General features: G+C 43.5%; 1 protein-coding gene across 1 annotated transcript in view; it reads left to right on the top strand.

Annotated features, from left to right (window-relative positions):
- Positions 1-20,910, top strand: part of MCOLN2 (mucolipin TRP cation channel 2) — a 416,948-nt gene that overhangs the window by 123,244 nt on the left and 272,794 nt on the right. Inside the window, exons 4-6 of the mRNA XM_086954049.1 lie at positions 226-376; positions 6,031-6,103; positions 6,185-6,281. Of these exons, the coding sequence (XP_086810175.1) occupies positions 226-376; positions 6,031-6,103; positions 6,185-6,281 (321 nt within the window). The remainder of the gene's footprint in view (positions 1-225; positions 377-6,030; positions 6,104-6,184; positions 6,282-20,910) is intronic.

Below are 20,910 nucleotides of genomic sequence, written 5' to 3'. Positions count from 1 at the left end.
AGAGGACTTGGTGAAGATATTCTTATTTCTGGAGGTCCAGTGGGAATCCAGACTTAGTTACTGAAGTTTTTGAGAATTATATATTGCACCTGGCTAGGTAATGTAAGGCAGTCAACTGAACCACAATTTGAATGTAAGGCGTCACTTATTTGCATTCATTCTAAATAAAATAGTTTAAAATGCATGGTATGATTTTTAATTTAATAAAGTATCTTGTTTTCTCAGTACCACCGGATACGAAGTTTGTCATTGGGCACTGTTGGTTATGAACACGCTGAAGACATGAAAGGTATAAAGATCTGTAAGCGGCACTATCGCAGAGGTGCGGTCCTTCCTTACAATAATACTTTCTACATCGACCCTACTATTGAAAAAGGTAAGGCAGATTCAAACAAAGTGAACTAAAACCAGTCAGCTATGTTCATTTCCTTTCAAAGTGCTTACTGTTTGTAAGTCTCATACCACAATTGATATAAATTTTAAAAATACATTTTTTTCCAGGTCTGACTGTCAGTGCAGCAGTCTGCTTTACCTAATGTTAACAATTTTTCAACCTGATTAAAGTGGACTTTGGCTCTGTCTGCCCAAGGATTTTTTCCCTGCTCACTTCGTACTAATGGCTCTTTGGCACATCATTCTGCCTTCTGTGCCGAGCTGTGCATCTCAATACATGTGGGCTATTTACCATCTCAAAAGCACACTGAATCATCACACATTACTCTGGTGCACTGTATACAAAAAATCAATCGTTGCAGCAGGCTTTTCCTTAATGATTTACTCAGAACGCAAACCAGACCAATTTTCTTGGTCAATGCTTGTTTTTAGTTTAAAGCTTGATCTCATTTGTCTGACTGAACGTATGTTAAGTTTGAACAAGTTGTTTTACTCCTAGAGTCCTAAAAGTATATTAATCTAAAAAATGGGTGTGTTGTGTTCGAGTTTTGGGATTGATTGCTTAGTTTGGACTACCTTTGGGAAAATCACCACATATAGCACTAATGAAATGTTATCATGTGAAGTCTGCTGTTTCCTGGTTTGGGTAGGCCCAAGTGTCTTCAGAAGCGCTAAATATGATTTCAGTAATGTTCATGCTAGGTCCTTAGCTGCTGTCTTTCAGCACAGTTAGAGCTGCAAACCGGAGCGTGCATGACTGGTCTAAACCCATGTCTTTTGGGCTCTTATCAACAATGTCCTGGGAACAAAGGGTCATTAGTACTCTGATAGTCACCCTACTAACATGTTACTTACTTCTTTGCACTTATAGGAAAATAAACAGGAACTCACCAAACCGGAGTATCTGCACTTGACACTGACTCTATCAATGATGGGATTTGACACACAATGTCTTACAGAGACGATGAAAGAAGTGGGAAGTTTTGAGAAATGGGGTTATTGGATGGGGGGGGGGGTGGGGAGCGCTTCTCAAGCAATCTCCACAATCCTTGCCGGGGTGAACCACAAAAAGTCACAAAATTAACTTGCGTTTACCCTAAGCAGTCGGGCTTCAGTTAGAATCGGTGTAAAGTATTTATGCAGTACATAAACAGTAATAAAGTGAAAGCACAACACAAGAAAAATTCCACGCCAATTTTTGAAAAAGAGTTAAATGTAATAAATTATTTGATCCCTGAGAAAAAAAATCTAATCGGTAAAACCAAAGCTATACCATTTTAAAGCTTTTAGCAAAGTATATCCTCTAAAAGCAAAGTGCCATTTTCATCATCTGGTCATGCTAGATTGGGAGAAATTCACAAGTTCTGGCCAACTGAGCTGGAGTGTAGGCCGAATCTTGGATGGTCGTTACTGTACTTTTGGGTTTGCGATAGCCGCAGGCTGTCAATGCTGTAGCACAAAGTGCAGAGCTCACATTTCCAATTGACACTGGTGGTTGCTGCATCACTAGAACTTTGTTTTGACGATCAGTAAGATCTTGGCATGAATGGGCCCATTCGTAATCGTGAGGGCAGTCCTTCTGTAGTATCCCAAGGTCCAGGAGTGTACTGTAGAGTAGGTCTCGGGGTTCCAATTTTCTACCTGGCCCCTCCTTTGAGTGGGAAAAGCTTCTGGAATGTTCCCCCTTCAGGGGTGTCTTGAATTTCCTGCCCCTCCCGCTCTGCTTTCTGTCTGTTTGAAGGAACAATAGGTGAGGTCAAACTGTGAGTGTGCTTGGCCAATGCCTTTAAAGTGCACCCCCCCCCCCCCCCCCCCAACCCCCCCACCAATCAAGCCAGGCTAGCTAAGCCTGAAAACTCCAAGACCTTCTATTGTGATACTGTCTGGGAGGAATACACAAAGGCCAACTATACCTAGTCATGTGACCCAGGAACAGGTTGCAGGCACCAAATGGTTAGGGCAAGAAAATGCAGACTTTCTTAATGTCTATTTGCTTTTTTTACATTAAAATTATTTTATTTACATTGCTTTTCCACTTTCAAATATTTTAGCTTCTTCTGTTGTAATATGACTTAATTATTCAGATATGATATCTGCCCCAATTTTCAGTATTATGTATACATAAGTGCACCAGCCTAGCCTCGGCTGCTGTGATAGATTTAGATCGGTTTTTCATACAGATCTTTTCATTATTAAATAGATTTGATGAAGTCCGATTTGAAGGAACAACTTTATTTTATATCTATTTTGGCAACCGACTCCTCACACAGACACAACACCTACTCTGCACACCTCTCGCACTGCCCTCACACCTGACTCCACCCACTGACTGCAGCCTCCCTTTACCAATTTGTCGTTTGTGATGGGTTTTTTTCATTTGCCCTCTACTCTTTTCCGTGGACTAAATGCAGCTCTTTCGTAGGAAGCGTCCAAAACAGAAAACAAACCATGTTCCTGGGGAAAACAACGAGCAACTTATTTGCAGAACTCCCCTGGCGCATAAGCAATAGAGCAATGTGTGTATGTAAAGTGTTTGTGAAAGCATGTGTTGCAGGGAGCAATCCCACACTGTGTTTGTCACATAACGGCTCACATACCCTTGTAGCAAAGAAAGAAATCTAAACCAGTCAATCAACAAAAAACAGTCGGTCAGTGTGAGACAGACGAGTTCTTTGGGATGGAAAGCAAAGTCAATGATTCATGGCGTTCGCTTGTTGGAATTGTGTGATCCTACAGTGCACAACTCCCGCACTGTGCCTTAGTGTCCTGGCCGGTGTGCTTTGTAACATGCTGTGCAAACACTGCAAGAGATAGCATAAGGTAACTGTAGAAAACATAGGTAACTAGTAAATTGCTCACCAGAAAATTCAAATATTTCACGGAGTACTGAAAAGTGTTGTCTGCGAATGTTCACGGAGCTTCCAGAAACAGTCCTTCAATACTATGTAAAACATCTCCCAAAGTATGGTCTGTTAAGTTGGATGAAATCTACTAATACAGTACCTTTTTACGTGCCTTTAATTAAGAACCAAGCAAGAGCCAGAATTCAATATTTTTAGACTTGGTACTTCAAAAACCTTCCAGATACAGAAACGGACAAAGATCCAATCATCTATAAGCAGTTCTTATTAAATGCATTAAGGGAAAGAAATCTCAGTGCCAGGTTTTTCAAAGGTATTCTAAATACTTTCAGTTCCTGGCCACCCCACCTATCTCTCAGAACCACAAGCTGGCAGAGGACTCCTCCACCTGCAAGTTAGCACTAAGCAAACTTCTCATGGGCCTCTTCGGAGATGTAGTGACGCAGTAATGTAACGTAAATTGAGGGGGGCCCTCTGCAAAATGTGAAGCGGGGCCACGGAGTCCCCCATATCTCACTGCTATTCAGTGGCCTGTGGTGGTATGGGACCCTCTCTAAATGTCTGGAGGGGGTGGTTCCCTGGGGGCTTGCTTTGCGTCCCTATAGGAAGGTGTATCTTGTGGTTAAACAGTCACTTGGTCCTACTTTGCTTATTGTAACTCAAACCACGTACGTGTATTCTACTTCTTTCCAATTCCTGACTTGCTTAATACAAATGTTGCTCTTCACCGAGTTTCTGCATGGTGCACTCCTTATTACCAAATGCACGTGTGTTTCCTCTCCTTTCTGGCTCATGCGCTAGTACTGCTGCTGCAACACTTCACTAACTACAACTTTGTCTGCTGTCCTTCTAACTCACCCTGTGAGGTTAATAGCCCAGAAATACCTGCCATATCTACCAGACTAGAATTGGTTAATCGTCTGTAATTGTAGGTCCGTTAAGTATAAAACGCTCATTTCAGAGCAATAATGTTGCGTGAAATACAACAGTCTTGTTTAATTGCTGTAATTGTTGCTAAAGCATGTGCCTGCTCTATGGATTCTGAAAACATGGCTGTGGACGGTCTGTCCACCGCTTGACTGGGCTCAAAACCATTGGTGTAGGAAGGTTAACTCCTTAACCGAGGCAGGTTATCCGCCGCAGTGCGGGCGTTCTAAAGGGTGGGTAGGGCTGCGTCGGACGTTGGTCGTGTGCAGCACTGGTGAGGGAGTGCTCGCGATTGCCAACGGCCAACGGCAGCAGGGAAAGGGTTAAGAAAAATGTTAAAAGGCACTTTAAGTCACACAAGAGATGGCCCCCAACTGCCCCATGAAACTGCTATATGCCGGGACTCTTACAATCCTTGTGATGTGGTGGTTGGGGTGCAAGCGCGTGTAACGCACATACCCTCTGAACACAAACCCCTCTGAACACAAACCCCTCTGAAGCTCTGAACACAAACCCCTCTGAACACAAACCGCTCTGAACACAAACCCCTCTGAACACAGACCCTTCTAAACACACACCTCTCTACACAAACCCCTATAGATACACACACACACTACCCACACACCCCTTGCCACACACACCCACAAACTCCTAGCCACACACACCCACAAACTCCTAGCCACACAGACCCACAAACTCCTAGCCACACACACCTGCACCTCTAGCCAGAGACACCTGCACCCCTAGCCACAGACACCTGCACCCCTTGCGCCACAGACACCTGCACCCCTTGCGCCACAGACACCTGCACCCCTTGCGCCACAGACACCTGCACCCCTAGCCACAGACACCTGCACCCCTAGCCACAGACACCTGCACCCCTTGCGCCACAGACACCTGCACCCCTTGCGCCACAGACACCTGCACCCCTTGCGCCACAGACACCTGCACCCCTTGCGCCACAGACACCTGCACCCCTTGCGCCACAGACACCTGCACCCCTTGCGCCACAGACACCTGCACCCCTTGCGCCACATACCTGCACCCCTTAGCCACACACCTGCACCCTTAGTCACACACCTTCACCCTTAGTCACACACCTTCACCCTTAGCCACACACATTCACCCTTAGCCACACACATGGGTAGGAATGTTCGGAACACATGAGTGACTTCTGTGCTTTTGCTCTCATGCCCTCTTCCTCCCTTCTATCATCCCTTCCCCGGCTTGGTGTGGCGGGCATCTTGGCCTCCTCACATGGAGGATTGCGAGGCACTGGCCACCCAATCCACACTCGCTTTAAAATAATGTGTAGCGCTGGAAACGCTGCCGCTGGTTCACGCAGTATTGTGACAGAACCTTCTGAGCAGATAGGATTAAAACCTCAAGGAGAGAGTCCTTCCTTGACACCTCACCATTACGTTTTAATGCAGAGTCCACATTAGGTGAGGAAGAGCCTTTCTGCCCATTCACCCACAGGAACGCAATACACAGACTCTTTCAGTAAAAGGCACAACTTTTGCCGACCAAAAATCTGGTCTCGTGGTAATCCAAGTGTGGAATGCGCCGGAGCCCCTAACTGACTTGGTGCTTCCTAAAACTCTTTTTCTGTTGATCACATAAAGTCTGCTTCCAGTTGCACAGTCAAGCCAGACCTAAAGAACTTTCATATACGTAAAATGGGAATGTTTGGTTGAAACATTTAATCTGATGTTTCTAACTCTTAATTTTTCTGTTTTCATGTACAACGTCATTAGTTGTTGCAGGTTTGTGTTCTTGTCTTTCCAGTGGTAGCTGACTGCTTTATACTGACACAATATTAAAAAAAGTTATTTCCTTTTTTTTCTAGAGTGTTTAACCAGCAATTCAACTCGTGATTGGCATATGATGAATGCCACCTTTTTTAAGCTAGAATTTTACAGGTAATTTGAGAATTTCAATTTAAACGGAGACTCACATTAATTAGAGGAAAAAAACAACTATTTTCTTTTCCTTTCTTCTAGGCTTATAAACGTTGAAATCTTTTTCAAGCTGAAAGGTATCGCTCTTCAAACAATTCGTGCTCGTGAATTACCAGACTGTTATGTTTTTCATAACACAGTAAGTTAAATTTTTTTTTTTTTTTACTACAAAATAATACATTCGTATCTCCTGTTATGAGATGCAAAATGTATTTTTTATTGTTGCTGATTTATATTGATCGAACAAGGCAAACCAGCTGATGGAATGCGTTGCAGAGAAATAGCAGTATACATATTAAGCAGAAATCTAAGTAATTAAATACGTTGTTACATTAAAGGTTACAAATACAAAACTGGAATTATTTTGGCATTTTGTAAAACTGTAATGACTAGAGAACTTCTGACTTGTCTCTATTCTCAGTGACTCGCAAAGTGAGCTGTTGGCTTACAGCCGTGTTTCCATACGTCAGCAACTAACTCTAAACCTTACATTTCTAATTTCACAGTGGCAGAAACTGATTTTATTTTCACAGACCTCTTTGGTTTGGGCTGTAATGAATAATCTTTAAAATTCATATTTTATTTAGTATTTGACATATGTAAGATTACTATTTCCATATAATTTTTCATTCAAAGATACGTTCTGTACGTAATTACATTTCCTGAGCTTAGGGTACATCCAATCTAAAAGCTAAAACTTCTTATTTCTTCAAGAAAATTGTAGACTCAGCCTCTAAGTCAAAAGACATTTTCTCCATTGTGGAAGAACTCTCGCACCCAGATAGGATCACCATTAAAGCTCCCCCCTCCCAGGCACTTTGTGACTCCCTTAATTTGTTTTTCATTGAAAAAAATCGTTAAAATTAAAAACAGTATTCCTTGTCTTGTCCCCTGACTCGTCCACTCCAGCCACCCCTCCTGCTGCTCATAATCCTCAACAAATTACACAGACACCTCCTATTTCGGAGGACAAGTTTTTAGCCGTAAATAAGGTGACCTCTGGCTCCCCCACTGACTGCTGCCCCCCTCATGTCCTGCGTGAGGCCTTTACTGCCTGCCCCACTCCCCCTCTGACTCTTCTCAAGAACTCACTCAAAGTGGGCTTGGTCCCTAGCTCTTTTAAAACCGCTGCAGTGGTGCCCATTCGCAAGAAGCCCAATGCTGACCTGCCCCTTATGAACAACTTTCGCCCCATTTCCCTACTCCCTTACCTCAGTAAAGTACTTGAGACCCATATCACCAACTTCTTGAGCTCATTTATTAGCACACGCAGTTTCTCAATCCTCAACAGGCCGGTTTTCGACCTGCCCATTCAACTGAGTTGGTCATTCTCTCAGTGATGGAGGAGCTGCGGAGGGGCGCGGACCTTAACATCAGTCAGGCTTTGGTGCTTCTGGATTTGTGGGCTGCCTTCGACACGGTCAACCATGATATCCTGGTCGGCCGTGTCGACGAGGCCGGCATCCGGTGTTTAGCCCTTGACTGGGTTTGCTAGTTTGTGAGTAACCGTCACCCGGCTGTCCGTCTCTCCCAGTTCTCTGCTGACAAGGTTGGGTTGATATGCGGTGTCCCGCAGGGTTCCTCTCTTTCCCCCCTCCTTTTCAACTTGTACCTTACCCCCTTATCCGGTCTCTACGAGGCAGCAATGTCACTGCATTTAATTATGCAGATGACATTCAATTGATCTTCGATATCGACCCCTCGGACCAATCCATCCACAACTTCCAGTCCACTCTGTGCCACATCAGCGATTGGATGGGGGCAAATCATCTGAAATTCAACCCCAATAAAACCGAATTGCTTCTTATCGGGGGCGCCTCCAATCCGTGAAGCTCTAACTTTTGGCCTACTCTCTTGGGTCTCCCCCCCCCCCACCCTGCTGACTCCGCTAAAAGCCTTTGGGTGGTCATCTTTCGATGAAACCCCAGATTAATACGGTGGTCTCCTAGTTTTTTCCACTTACGTAAAATCCGCAAGATATACCGCTTCCTCACTACAGAGGCTCTCACCCTGGCTTTATTGGCCCTGGTAAATTCCAGGTTAGATTATGCCAACTCCCTCTATGTTGGCATCCCTGCCTACCAGTTGAATCGATTGCAGCGGTTTCAGAACCAGGCTGCACGATTGATTTTCAATCAGCCCAGGCACCAGCACGTTCGTCACCTGTTAAAAACCCTCCATTGGCTCCCTGTAGCCAAACGTTGTAACTTCAAACTAGGCTGCACCATCTTTAAAGAGCTGGCCAGCCTCGGCCCAGCCTTCATCTCCTCTCTCCTCTACCACTATGCCCCTTCCCGTAACCTCCAATCCTCCCATCTTGCCTTACTTAAGATAACCACCTTCAAACGCAAGAAACATGGAGGGCTTAGATTCTCGTTTCTTGCCCCTTCTTTTTGGAACGCACTCCCTTTAGAGTTTAGGCTCACCACCTCTTACACCCACTTCAGGTCTCTCCTGAAAACCCACTTGTTCTGCAAAGCACATATCTAGGTTTTCTTCCCTTCCCCCGTTCCTTTTTCTCCTCCCCGTTCTCACCTCACCTTATCTGTCTCCCTCTTGCCCATAGCGCCAAGAAACCGTTTGGTGTAAGTGCGATCTATAAGAACTTTCACATAACATAACATAATGCTAAAGGACTCTGAAAAGAACCACCAGGCTCCAGGCAAAGCAAAGGCTTCCCGGGTCAAATTGAAGGAATGGGACAGGACTCCTAGCAAATTAACTCCTCTGCCCAAGTAGGTATTAATGGGATGTCTAATGCAGACTCTTGATCCGAGAGGGCTCTTTAGAGTTAGTTGCAGAAGCTATATTATGGGGCAGAATTTTGTAACAGACATGTGAGGAATGCCTGTGTCCTTTAGGTGGAAAAACGCATAGATTGTGTCATATTTCCCCTACCCGTAAGACTCTACATGATTTAAATAGCTGGAAATCGAATTGCTGCACTAGTTGAGGGTCCTTAATATTCGGATATCACAACACCAAAGAATTGCTGTACTACTATCCAAGCATGGATCTCAAAGGCTCCGCTCAAGTAGAGCCTAAAGTTCATTCTCATCTCTAATGCCAGAAAGCAACTCCAGGTAAAGGAATGTCTTGATAAATCAAATGCAGACGGCGTCCTGTGCGAAGTTGGCCTTGTATATGATGTCCACTAATTAAAGTGGGCACCTTGCACCAGTCCAAACAACCATTATGGTGATTTAAGACGTCAAAGATAACCTTAGAGAGCTATCCAAGTGGCAGCTGTGGAGAGCAGCCTTCAGGCTTTGTCTTGAAGGAATGTGAAGCAGAGTGCAACCTTATTGTATTGGTTAAATGAAAGGAGAACCACACAGTAGTTATACAAATATGTATTTATTAATATAACGCTCTCTAGTACGACACAGTATATCCTACACAGAGATAATCACAAAGTGCACAATACTTAAGCACAGAAATGATAGTAAATAGCACTAATACACAGTGGGACCCAGAGGGGAACCAAACCATATACTAAAACAGTGGTAGAAGAACCACGACTCGAGTCAAGACAGTGACAAGACTGTGTCTAGAGGTTGTAGAATCGCTGGGACCCCAACAAACTACCCATGGTGAGTAAGTGGGGACCGCCATGGAGGAAGGGTGCAGTGTGGGAACATGACTGCGTGCCCTGTACAACTCTACGGGAAACTCGCAATGGAAGTTTGAGTTTAAGGACCCCTCCCAGTGGACTTTGAAGGAACCCCATGGAAGTTAGGAGTTTGGAGAGCACCCCACCTGTGGATACCGAGGTACCCAAGTTACCTATCCGAGGAAAGTCGGGTGCATAGGTCTGTAGTGGCGTCAGAAACCGCCATTGAACCCAGTGGAGGACTCGGAATAAGAGCTGCTGCTGGAAGGAAGAAAAGTGTGCGTTGGCTTCCAAAGGTGGATTCTTGTTGAAGAGTACCTGAAAGCAGAGGCACCAGAGTCTGGGTCACTCCCGAGTGCCGAGGGGCTCGGTAGACTAATGACCACCGATGTTGGGTGCCTCAGGTTCGTTGATGGAGTTCTGTACTGCAGCCACGGGGACCAGGAGATGTCAAGGATGACCAGGTGCTGGATACGAGCTCTCCCATGAAAGATGTTGAGTGCTGAGGAATGGGCGTCTGGCGGAAGCACCAATGAGCCTTGGCAACGGCAACCCACACAGAAGGTCAAGGATTGTTACGGTTCGGACCAGCAAGGTCCAGGAGATTCACCACACACAGAGGAGTCAGGGCAGGCCTGAAGCAACCAGCCCAAGGAAAGCAAAGTTTACCATCAAGTGGACTCACAGGCTGGAGGCACAGGAGTTGCGAGAGGACCTTGAGTGATTTCACCAAATTGCAGCCCACAAAGCATTCAGTGCGAGGAGGCCAGAGTTCTTGGTAGGAAATGGTGCCAGAGGTTGGGGCTACTTGAAGCCTAATGCACTTGTGCCGGAAATGCCAACAAGCATACGCACTTGCAAATGTACGCGGTGCACAGGGGTTCGGTATTGCAGCCACCACAAGAGATTCTGACCTCAAACTTGGTGGGAGGGCAGGTCAGACCTCGAGGGAGGTAAAAACCCACCTCCTGTGTTGGAGCCTTCAGAGTCTGTAGGAGCTCATGGTCAGGAGACCAGACAGCAGTGTTGCGGTGCCTGTAGTTGCAGGGGAGTGACTCCTTCACTCCAAGGGAGAGGTCTTAAGTTGTCCTTAATGCTCCACAGGTGCTGCACGGAGCCTGTATGGTGCACAGGCACAGACAATGCTTCAGACTGAGAGGGAGACTAAGTCTGGCCCAAACGAAGTCCAGTGAAGTCCAGAGTGTCCAGACGGTCGAAGTTCAGTGGTTCCTGGTTCAGAATCCTGTCCACATCGAATCTAGGGTCCTACAGCCATGTAAGCCCTTTTTTACCCATAGGAGAGGGTTGGGCAGATTCACGGGACCCTCCCAGGCGAGGCTCTGGACAGTGGGGAGGTTTAATCCTATGTCCTTTGTCCAGTTTCGTGGCAGAGCATGAGCCAACTGCTCCCACAACTGGTTTGAACTGTACATTGCACAGCGACACCAAATTTGCCCCTTATGCAGACTTTCAGTCGCTGGCAAGTGCACCCACCCAGGCCTAATACACTAAATCCTATCTGGGAGGTGGCCACACCTCCCGGTGACAGGATGCCTATTCTGCCTTCCCCCCTGCTCAAGCTTGGCTCGGCAGCAAGAGGGCATAAATGTGTCTCTGGTTGGCAGCAACATTTTGGGCTGCCCGGGACTAGAAGGCTGAGACCGGGAACACCAGGGACCTCACAAAGCTCTTTTCTGAGAGGTGGAATCATGCCTCCCACACCAGCTACCAGTGTAGGGGTATAATTCCACAAATTTTTACACCAAACACGATAGGGTTACTTTCAGCCGTTTTTGAGTTGGTAATCACACAGTCGTAAAATGCCACCCTATATGTCGTAAATGGCTGATGCACTTAAAACCCGGGAGAATGAACTCCATAAGCTGCAGGGGTATCCTGCTCATGCAGGGGGGTCCTGCTTATGCAGGGGCACCCTCTAACTTAGAACCAAGCACGCTGCCTTCAGGATGGTTAAAAAGGGGGTGGTGCTGGACGGAGCATCTGAACCAATCAAACACTCACACCCAGTCAACAGATCTGGGTTTAATCCATCACCGTTCTTTAGCCCACTCTGCTACCCCAGTTCAGACATTGCCATATGCAAATCGGTCTGACCCTGTGCCTCATGGGAACAGTCCAGCCCGAACTGCCAAGCCATGCCTTCCCTGGACCGAAAACAAGCTTCCTAGGACCGGTTTCTGGCATTCCAGCCAGGCTTGCTTGAATCCAGTGGCAAAGTGAGCAAGGGACTCACGTCTGAGCATACCCTGCCAACTTATGGCGAACAAAGCGGTACAAAAGGGGGTGGTGATGGACGGAGCATCTGAACCAATCAAGCACCCACACCCAGTCAACAGATCTGGGTTTTAATCCATCACCGTTCTGGTTCAGATGCTCCGTCCATCACCACCCCCTTTTGTACCGCTTTGTATCCCTCAGCCCTGTCACGCAAACTCCAGACAAGGAATATACAACCTAGCAAAGGCAGGCTTGGATATTTAGACAAGAAAATACCTACTTCCTAAAAGTGGTATTTTCAAACACAGAATGTTAAAACCAACTTCACTAAAAGATGTATTTTATCATTCCGAGTTCAGGCATACTAAACTCTAATTTCCACCATGTTCCCCGAGTCAGTTAGGATTATGAAGTATAATAATCTAACTGCCCATTCTGGCCTATGGATAACAGGTAGCCTTGCAATAGTGAAAAACGAAAATGACTGTAATTCACTATTAGGACATGCCACACATACCAGGGCATGTCCTACCTTATACTTACAATGCCCCCACCCTTGGGCCTACCATAGGGGTGGTGTTATGAAGAAAAAGGAAGGTTTAGGGACTGGCAAGTGGGTGCACTTGCCCAGTCAGCATGGCAGTACCACACTGCACACAGGCTCTGCAATGGCAGACCTGAGACACATTTTACAAGGCTGCTTCTGTGGGTGGCACAATGCTGCAAGCCCACCCGCAGCATTTGGATTTACAAGCCCTGGGCACACTCAGTGCACAGTACTAGGGTCTGATAAGTAAACCAAACGAGCGAATCATGGAGTCACTAATCCATACATCAATTTACAATAGGGAGAGCATATGCACTTCAGCACTGATCAGCAGTGGTAAAGTGCCCTGAGTCATAAAACAGCCAACAGGTCAGAAAAAATACAGGAGGAATGCAAAAAGTTCAGGTATGACCCTGAAAAAAGAGCCAAGTCAAACATTAATCGTTTAGTGGTCATATCTATTAAAATCACAGTAAATTTGTATTGATCTCAGTTATAAATCTGAACAGAAATCAATAATCTATTATTGGTAAATAAAGATCATAAAAAAAATGCATTAAGCACGGTTTTATAAAGAAAACTATCCTTATTTTAAGAATCGGGCAAAATGTTCCAGCCAGAACCCATAAAGAGTTCTATGTTATGTTAGGTATATTTGTATAGCGCATGGCTGCCCCACCACTGGAGCGTCCCGGCGCTAGCGGACGGAACGGACGGAAGGCCGGGAAAGGTGAACCTAAACAGAAGCAAAGACAGCCAGGTATAATCTGTTTCAAAACGCCCAAGGAACATGTGTGCACCATGTGCACACACTGTTGAGCTAGATGGATGAAAACAGACAGGTTTTTATCTGTTTTCTAAATACCCAATGATCTTGTGTGCTGCGTACAGCGAGTGGAATGGAGTTCCATAGGGCAGGGGCCAAAGCACTAAAAGAGCGCTCCCCAGCTCTGCTCCTACGCACCCGGGGAATGCAGGCCAGATGTAGGTCTAGTTCGAGAGCATAAAGCTTCAGTTTTAAAGTCAGCTAAATACATCAAGAAATATATGAAAGCAGAACCCATAAAGCGAGCAAAGAAACTCAGTAGTCTCTCAAATCAGCATGGCCTAGGGATAGATGTGGAAAATGGGACAGTCTGCGCCAAAAGGTCTCTGCAGAAAGGGTCTAGGAAAGAGTCTGGGTGTGCTCTAAGAATATGCACGATTATAAAGTACACATTTTGTCATTGTTGCAATTGGTGGTTTTGTTACTTCTTCAGTCAGCCAATCATCTTGTATGCTCTCATGGAAACAGAATTTACAGCACTAGTTTAGGGCTTGTTGAATAACAATCAAAGTACCTAAATTTGAGTTCAATCAGCGGCTGTTCGAATCAATTTAAAAATTTCTAACAATGAGAAAACACAGGATGTTACCACACTAACATCAAAAGTAGAGTAAATGAATAATAAAACATGAAACCAGGATAGTTTTCTTGTCTGAAAAGTTATTATTTTTGCACTTAAAACAAAGAATAATTCTGTACACAAAATCAACAAAAACATAAAGCAGGGTACATACAAAGATACATCATGGATATTAAAGGTATTAGTTACTTTTCCTATAATATATCCATGAAAACTGTCCAGACTGCTAAAGAGGTGGCGACTTGATTTCTACTATTAATCAGGAGAAAATCAACAGGCGGTACAAATCATACAGTGCAGAATTGGACTATGTGGGTCGACGTTTCGGTCTTATCTTGATCATTTACAAGACCATCATCAGGACGAGATATTGATATATACAAGGTTGACCCTCTGTAAGAAAAACAACATGACATTACAGTGTATTCTGTTACTTTTGAATACTTTTAAATTCCTGGTTCACTAGCTTAAAAACATTTGTAGTTGCATCTTTATTTAGAAAAATTAGAGACAAAACCTAGGAATAATGTAATCCTATGATTGTTAAATGATGTTATCTTGCTCCAGTCGCCACACCGACTGTTTTAGATTGTCTCTAATTTTTCTAAATAAAGATGCAACTACAAATGTTTTTAAGCTAGTGAACCAGGAATTTAAAAGTATTCAAAAGTAACAGAATACACTGTAATGTCATGTTGTTTTTCTTACAGAGGGTCAACCTTGTATATATCAATATCTCGTCCTGATGATGGTCTTGTAAATGATCAAGATAAGACCGAAACGTCGACCCACATAGTCCAATTCTGCACTGTATGATTTGTACCGCCTGTTGATTTTCTCCTGATTAATAGTAGAAATCAAGTCGCCACCTCTTTAGCAGTCTGGACAGTTTTCATGGATATATTATAGGAAAAGTAACTAATACCTTTAATATCCATGATGTATCTTTGTATGTACCCTGCTTTATGTTTTTGTTGATTTTGTGTACAGAATTATTCTTTGTTTTAAGTGCAAAAATAATAACTTTTCAGACAAGAAAACTATCCTGGTTTCATGTTTTATTATTCATTTACTCTACTTTTGATGTTAGTGTGGTAACATCCTGTGTTTTCTCATTGTTAGAAATTTTTAAATTGATTCGAACAGCCGCTGATTGAACTCAAATTTAGGTACTTTGATTGTTATTCAACAAGCCCTAAACTAGTGCTGTAAATTCATATAAATGAAATCCCTTGCTGGCCAATTTACACTTTACTAAACTCTGCCCGAGCCCGCAAGGGTATATTGGGTTACTCACCTTCCAAAACACTCATGGAAACAGGCTCACTCCTCCTCATCTCACAGAAAACGCAATGGCTTTTATGTGGCAGCTTTCAATCTCGCAGATTTTTTATTTTTTATTTTATTCTAATAGCTTTAATTACAGTGCTTCTTTGTCAAACTGAAAACCAGTATACAAAATAGTTGATTACTAGTCATGTACTGAAAGCAAATACGTCACTAAACAAACCAGTTCAGATATATCCTCCAGTTTAAATGTTCCAACTGCTCCAACTTCAGTGTGCTGATCAAAAGTATATAAAAAGATAATCAAAAACAAAAAGGTACATTTTTCAGATGGCAAACCTGAGCCTTGAAGCTAGATGAATGCCAGGGGGATAGTTGCACACATATACAGATACATGGATTTATCCCAAAATGAGGAAGAAAGTTTTATAATGGAATGGCTCGCCAACATGCTTGACAATACATAAAGGATGTTGGGTATGTGTGTTTTTATTTGTAGTTCTTTTTTTTTTTATCTAGAGTACAGTACTGAAAGATTAAATAAGGTGCACGTTTACTGCAGGCTGTGCTTTCTGTTGAGAGGTTATTTCTGGGGTGGTTGGCCAAAGTACAATTCACTTTCAAGGCAAAATACACTATTTCAAACCCAAAAGATAGCCTGTGTATAACTGACAAGAATTTTTCAAGTGTTTTGATACATACAGATATTTACCTTACCCGAGTTGACCGACTGAAGCATAGAAAATGCCCAAGTGTTTTGCAGTCTGTTCTAAAGTCTTTTTCCAATAATGCTTGCTCAAAGAAGTCTTCAGTCTCGATGTGAGCACGAGCACTAACGCTACGAAATACAGAAAGATCCAAAGGCATAGCATTAAGAAGGATATATATCTTACCCATGCAAAACCGGATCACTTTATTTTTAGACATTTTGTCACATTCTAACCACTTCATTTTAGCAAGAGGTTGTTAAAAATCATAGGCATTCAAGCTGCCACTGAAAAACCTACATAAATCACATTTGTTCCTTGTATGTTTCAAGTGTGTCACTTTAACAATTTACGAAAGTACACTGTTCAGGGTTAACAACCAGCAACCAAAATGGATCTCAACATAGATTTGACAAGCCAATAAAGTGGTTGGAGGCTCTACTGCGCATGAACTACTAGCGAGCCATGTCGCTTATTTCTTATCTAGTAGTTTCATAGTCTACTCGTAACACACTTTTTCTTTAAAACTACTTTCCCATTAGGGATTTTCATCTCTATCCTTCTAAATGACAAAAGTTATGCATTTGTTAGCAGTGATCATTGTGTAGGAAGGAACAATTGTGGTATTAGATGAAAACATTCAAGCAACAATTTTTCATTATGGAGAACGTGTTAATGGAAACGCCAAGAACTAAACATTTTATGCTCACCTAGCATTTCTAGTCATGTCAGCTTAGCAGGTAATGTTGCTTCAGTCATTTAAAGCCTAGTATAAGTAAATATGATTACCTATTACGTATTTTGCACTTAAAAGTATTTTTTTTAAAGCCTTTGTTAATTCTTCACATTATTATAAACTGTATTATTTTCTTGTTAATATTAAAATGCTACTCCATAATTACCAGCGTAAAGTCCATTATTTGCTGGAAGGAAAAGACGAGATACTAGTCCTTCAGCTGTATTCCCAAGGTGTGAAAAGTTATCCCAGTTAAAATCTAGTAACCACATTCCTGCTCCTCCTCTTCAAATAAAAAGCCCCAGCAACACTCCAATTTAGGAAAGAGTTGACCACTCATTCAAGTAACCCTTTTGCTTCTAGGCCTGTGCTAACCCTTTTTTTGGCTATTTGGGGGTAGTTTGCACATAGGCCCCTGTAACTGTAAAACTTGTGCCCTTTTTTCCAACACCGTAAGGATTCTGAAGGTGTCCAGGGTTTGTGGATTCCCCTGGAGGGAACCCAGAAATTAGCCAAAACTACAGCAACAAATTTTTTTTTACATAGGAACAAATTGGAACAAATTGCTGCAGATGAAAGTTTCTAAGTTTTTCCCTGCAAATGGTATCAACAAAAGGTTTGTGGTTCTGAAATCACCATCTTCTCCGCTTTCAGGGACAGGCAGACTTGTATCAGGAAACCAAAATCTTCGACACAGTTTTGGAATTTTACTGGGAAGTTACCTATTTTTCCAGTTTTTTTGTGCTTTCAACCTCCTTCCAGTTAGTGGTAGAAATGGGTGTGAAACCAATAATGGATCCTAAAAAGCTATACATTTCTGAAAACTAAATAAAGTTTTGAGTTCAGCAAGGGGACATTTGTGTAGATCCTTCAGAGTGAAAAAAAAGCCATTTGTGTGAACTTTTTCACCTGTAACTTCTTCTAAATGTGATTTTTTAAAGCAACCCTGGCCGGAGTTTGCGGAGTTGCTCTACCCGGAACTCCGCGAAGTGGCAACAAATCTCCACTGCGCTACGCTGAGCTCCGCAACAGGTGGAGTTCCATTGAAAAATGCTATTCACAGTAATTGCACAGTGTGGATGCTTGTCTGCACTGTGCAATCCTCGCGAACGGCACCTTTCACAGCGCAATCGGTACCTTCTTCCCCTTTTCTGCCGCTCAAGTAGATTTTTACTCGAGCTGCAGCTTTCTCAACATATCAAGCAGTTTCTCGTCACGAGCGGTCGCGACCACTCGCAATGACAAACCTGACCACCACACATTGAGAAATCTCGCCGGGATATTCATTTTCCGCACTCGCCAACTTGATGTTGATTTTCTTCACCCGCGGTCACCAACTAAACGTTGACGATCGTGAGCGAGGGAAAAAAACTCTGCTATGCGGAGTTGTCTGAAACTCTGCGAAGCTCCGCTTACCTCGGAGTGCAGGAAACTCCGCATGCGGAGCATAGTTCACCGCCCAGCCTTAAGCAATATACTGTTACATCCACTGGACCACTCAGGTTGTAAAAATATATAGGACTTCTAGGTTCACCAAGAACCCAAAGCCAATAACTGAGCTGTGTCTTGTTCATTGTGTACCGGGTGTATAGCAATTCATTTGGTAAAATATAGAGAGTGGAAAATTGGTACCAAGGAAACCAATATATTTCCAAAATGGGAACAAAATATGGAGTTTATAAGCAGTGGATTTTTTCACATCTCGAAAATTGTGGGTACCTGTACAAGCATGTGAATTAGATGTCATTTTCAAAATAACTTCTTTTTTTTACACATTGTCTTAAATTTAGAAGGCAGAAATGCAAAGTAAGTCAATTGGTAATAACACTTGTTCTAATATTCTGTATTCCCCTTACTCTCCCAATAAAAATTCTACCTCACTTGTGTGGGTAGGCCTGGTGCCTATGACAGGAAACGGCCCAAAACGCAGCACAGGCACACCATAGTTTTATAGTGAAAACTGGTCCTTTTTTACACAGTGCCTAGCTGTGGATTTTAAACCCTAGCTCTGCCGGCACCTTGGGAAACCTTGCAAACCTATACATTTTTTAAAACTAGACGACCATGGAAATCCAGGATGTGGTGACCTGGGTGGCTCCTACCAGGTTCTGTTACCCAGAATCCCTTGCAAATCACAAACATTGTAAAAAACAAACCTATTTTCCTCACATTTCTGTGATGCAAAATTCGGGAATCTGCGTGGATCCATAACATTTCACGCACCCCCTATTCCCCAAAGTCTCCCGATAAAAATGGTACCTCACTTGTGTGGGTGGGCCAAGTGCCTGCGGCAGGGAAGGGACAAAAACGTATTGTGATGTCATCAAAATTACCTATCACAAAACAGCCTGGTTTTGCAAAGGGGCTCCCCTGGGCTTTGTCCCAGGGCTCAGTGGCCATCTAGGGAAACCTACCAAGCCCAGACATTTTTTTAAAGTGGACTCTTCGGGGAGTCCACGTAGGTGTAGCTTGCATGACCCCCCAACGTTTTCCACCCAGAATCCCCTGAAAACCTCAAATATAGCTAATAAAAATAAATTTTACTAAAATTTCTGTGTGGGGAAAGTTGTGTAATCACCAGGCTGACACGCATTTCCTACCACCCAGCATTCCCACAGGTCTAGTGATAAAAATTGTACCTCATTTCTATGGGTGGGCCAAGAACCCTCGACAGGCAAGGGCCCTAAACGTATTGTGGAGACATCCAAATTACCTATCGCAAAACGAGCTGGTTTTGCAAGGGGGGGCACCTGGGTTTTTCGCCCTGGGCTCGGTGGCCATCTATGGCAACCTTGAAACCCAGAGAAAGATGCAGATGGCAATCTGCATGTAGTGCGCACTGTTCCTGTGGATACTGATTTCCAATATATCAACAATATAAATCACACAACACAACTTTAACTCAAATGCAATTAGCCAATTTATAGTGGCAAGTTGTCTTCAGAGATCATAAAACAATTCCATCATTGTTTTCATTACATCCTATTTACATGTATAGTACACAAAATGCAAATGGGTCATTCTCTTTTTCAAAGAAAGGAATATATAACATCAAATATAACACAAAATGTCAATGGTATTTCACAATTTTCATGTCATTAGAACATTGATACATTATCTCAACATTTCCAGAGCCCAATGCATTTCGGGAAATATGCTTCCCTTTATCAGGGGCAGTATCCTATATTCCGGCTTTAGGGAATATTCAAAAAACGTGGTAAAAATACCACTCGCCACGAGCGTTTACTGCAGTGATGGAATGCAGAAAATGGCCTCCTCTATTTTGTGGGTAGGATCATAAATACTCCTTGTTTTCACGACAGTCAGCCGTCAGTCTTCTTCTAGCACTAAGGAAACAATGCTGTTGAACACGCAAAAGTTCCCCACCTCAAATTCCTCCTAGAATATCGATGTAAGTTTCTCCTAATTTCTTCTTGGTCCGTGTTCTGCTCTGTCCTAGTGTTGATAGAGATTAGAACCTTGAAACCCACACATTTCTAAAAACTACACACCCGGGGCAGTTCATGGAGGTATGGCTGGCGTGGATCCCCCAACATTTTCCTACCCAGAATCTCCTGCAAAACTCAAATTTAGCTGGAAAAATAATCCTATTTTCCACACATTTCTTTGTGGGATCACCGTGCCGGCACAAATGTTCTTCAACACAGCGTTCCACTCAGTCTCCCGAGTAAAATGATACCTCACCTGTGTGGGTGAGCCAAGGGCCTCTGCTTGGGACAGCCCAAAAACGTAGGGATTAAGGGTATACAACAGCAAACTCTAAGCACTACAATTTTTTCAAAATAAATTTTTAGGCGATTCTGCATTGGACACCCACACAAGTGAGGTATAATTTTTATTGGGAGACCACAGGGAATGCTAAGTGGTAGGACATTTGTGCCTACTCTTTCCAATATTTCCTCTCCCGTCTTTCTACATGCTTTGGAATGGGCTAAGATAGCCAGCTGATCACGTAGAAAGTAAAAGACGTCAGCATGACGTGCGCCCTGATCGTCATTTCCCTGTAACTGCAGAACAGCCTCTGGAGTTGGGGGAACCCCTTCCCCAGCTCCCAAGGCTGTTCAGGGCTAAAAGAAATCCCTCTGGATCCTGCACCAGAGGGATTTCTAGTGCCATGTGCATGGATGGCTGGGAGCCATCGGACACACATGAGCACTGGTGTGTTGGATGGCTCTCAGCCGTCCGACGCACCAAAGGAATCTAGGAACATTGC

The sequence above is a fragment of the Lissotriton vulgaris genome, chromosome 1_1, assembly GCF_964263255.1.
Source record: "Lissotriton vulgaris chromosome 1_1, aLisVul1.2, whole genome shotgun sequence".
In the NCBI taxonomy this organism is placed as follows: domain Eukaryota; kingdom Metazoa; phylum Chordata; class Amphibia; order Caudata; family Salamandridae; genus Lissotriton; species Lissotriton vulgaris.
The sequence above is the reverse complement of the archived record's forward strand: the minus strand, read 5'-3'. Positions and strand labels throughout refer to the sequence as shown.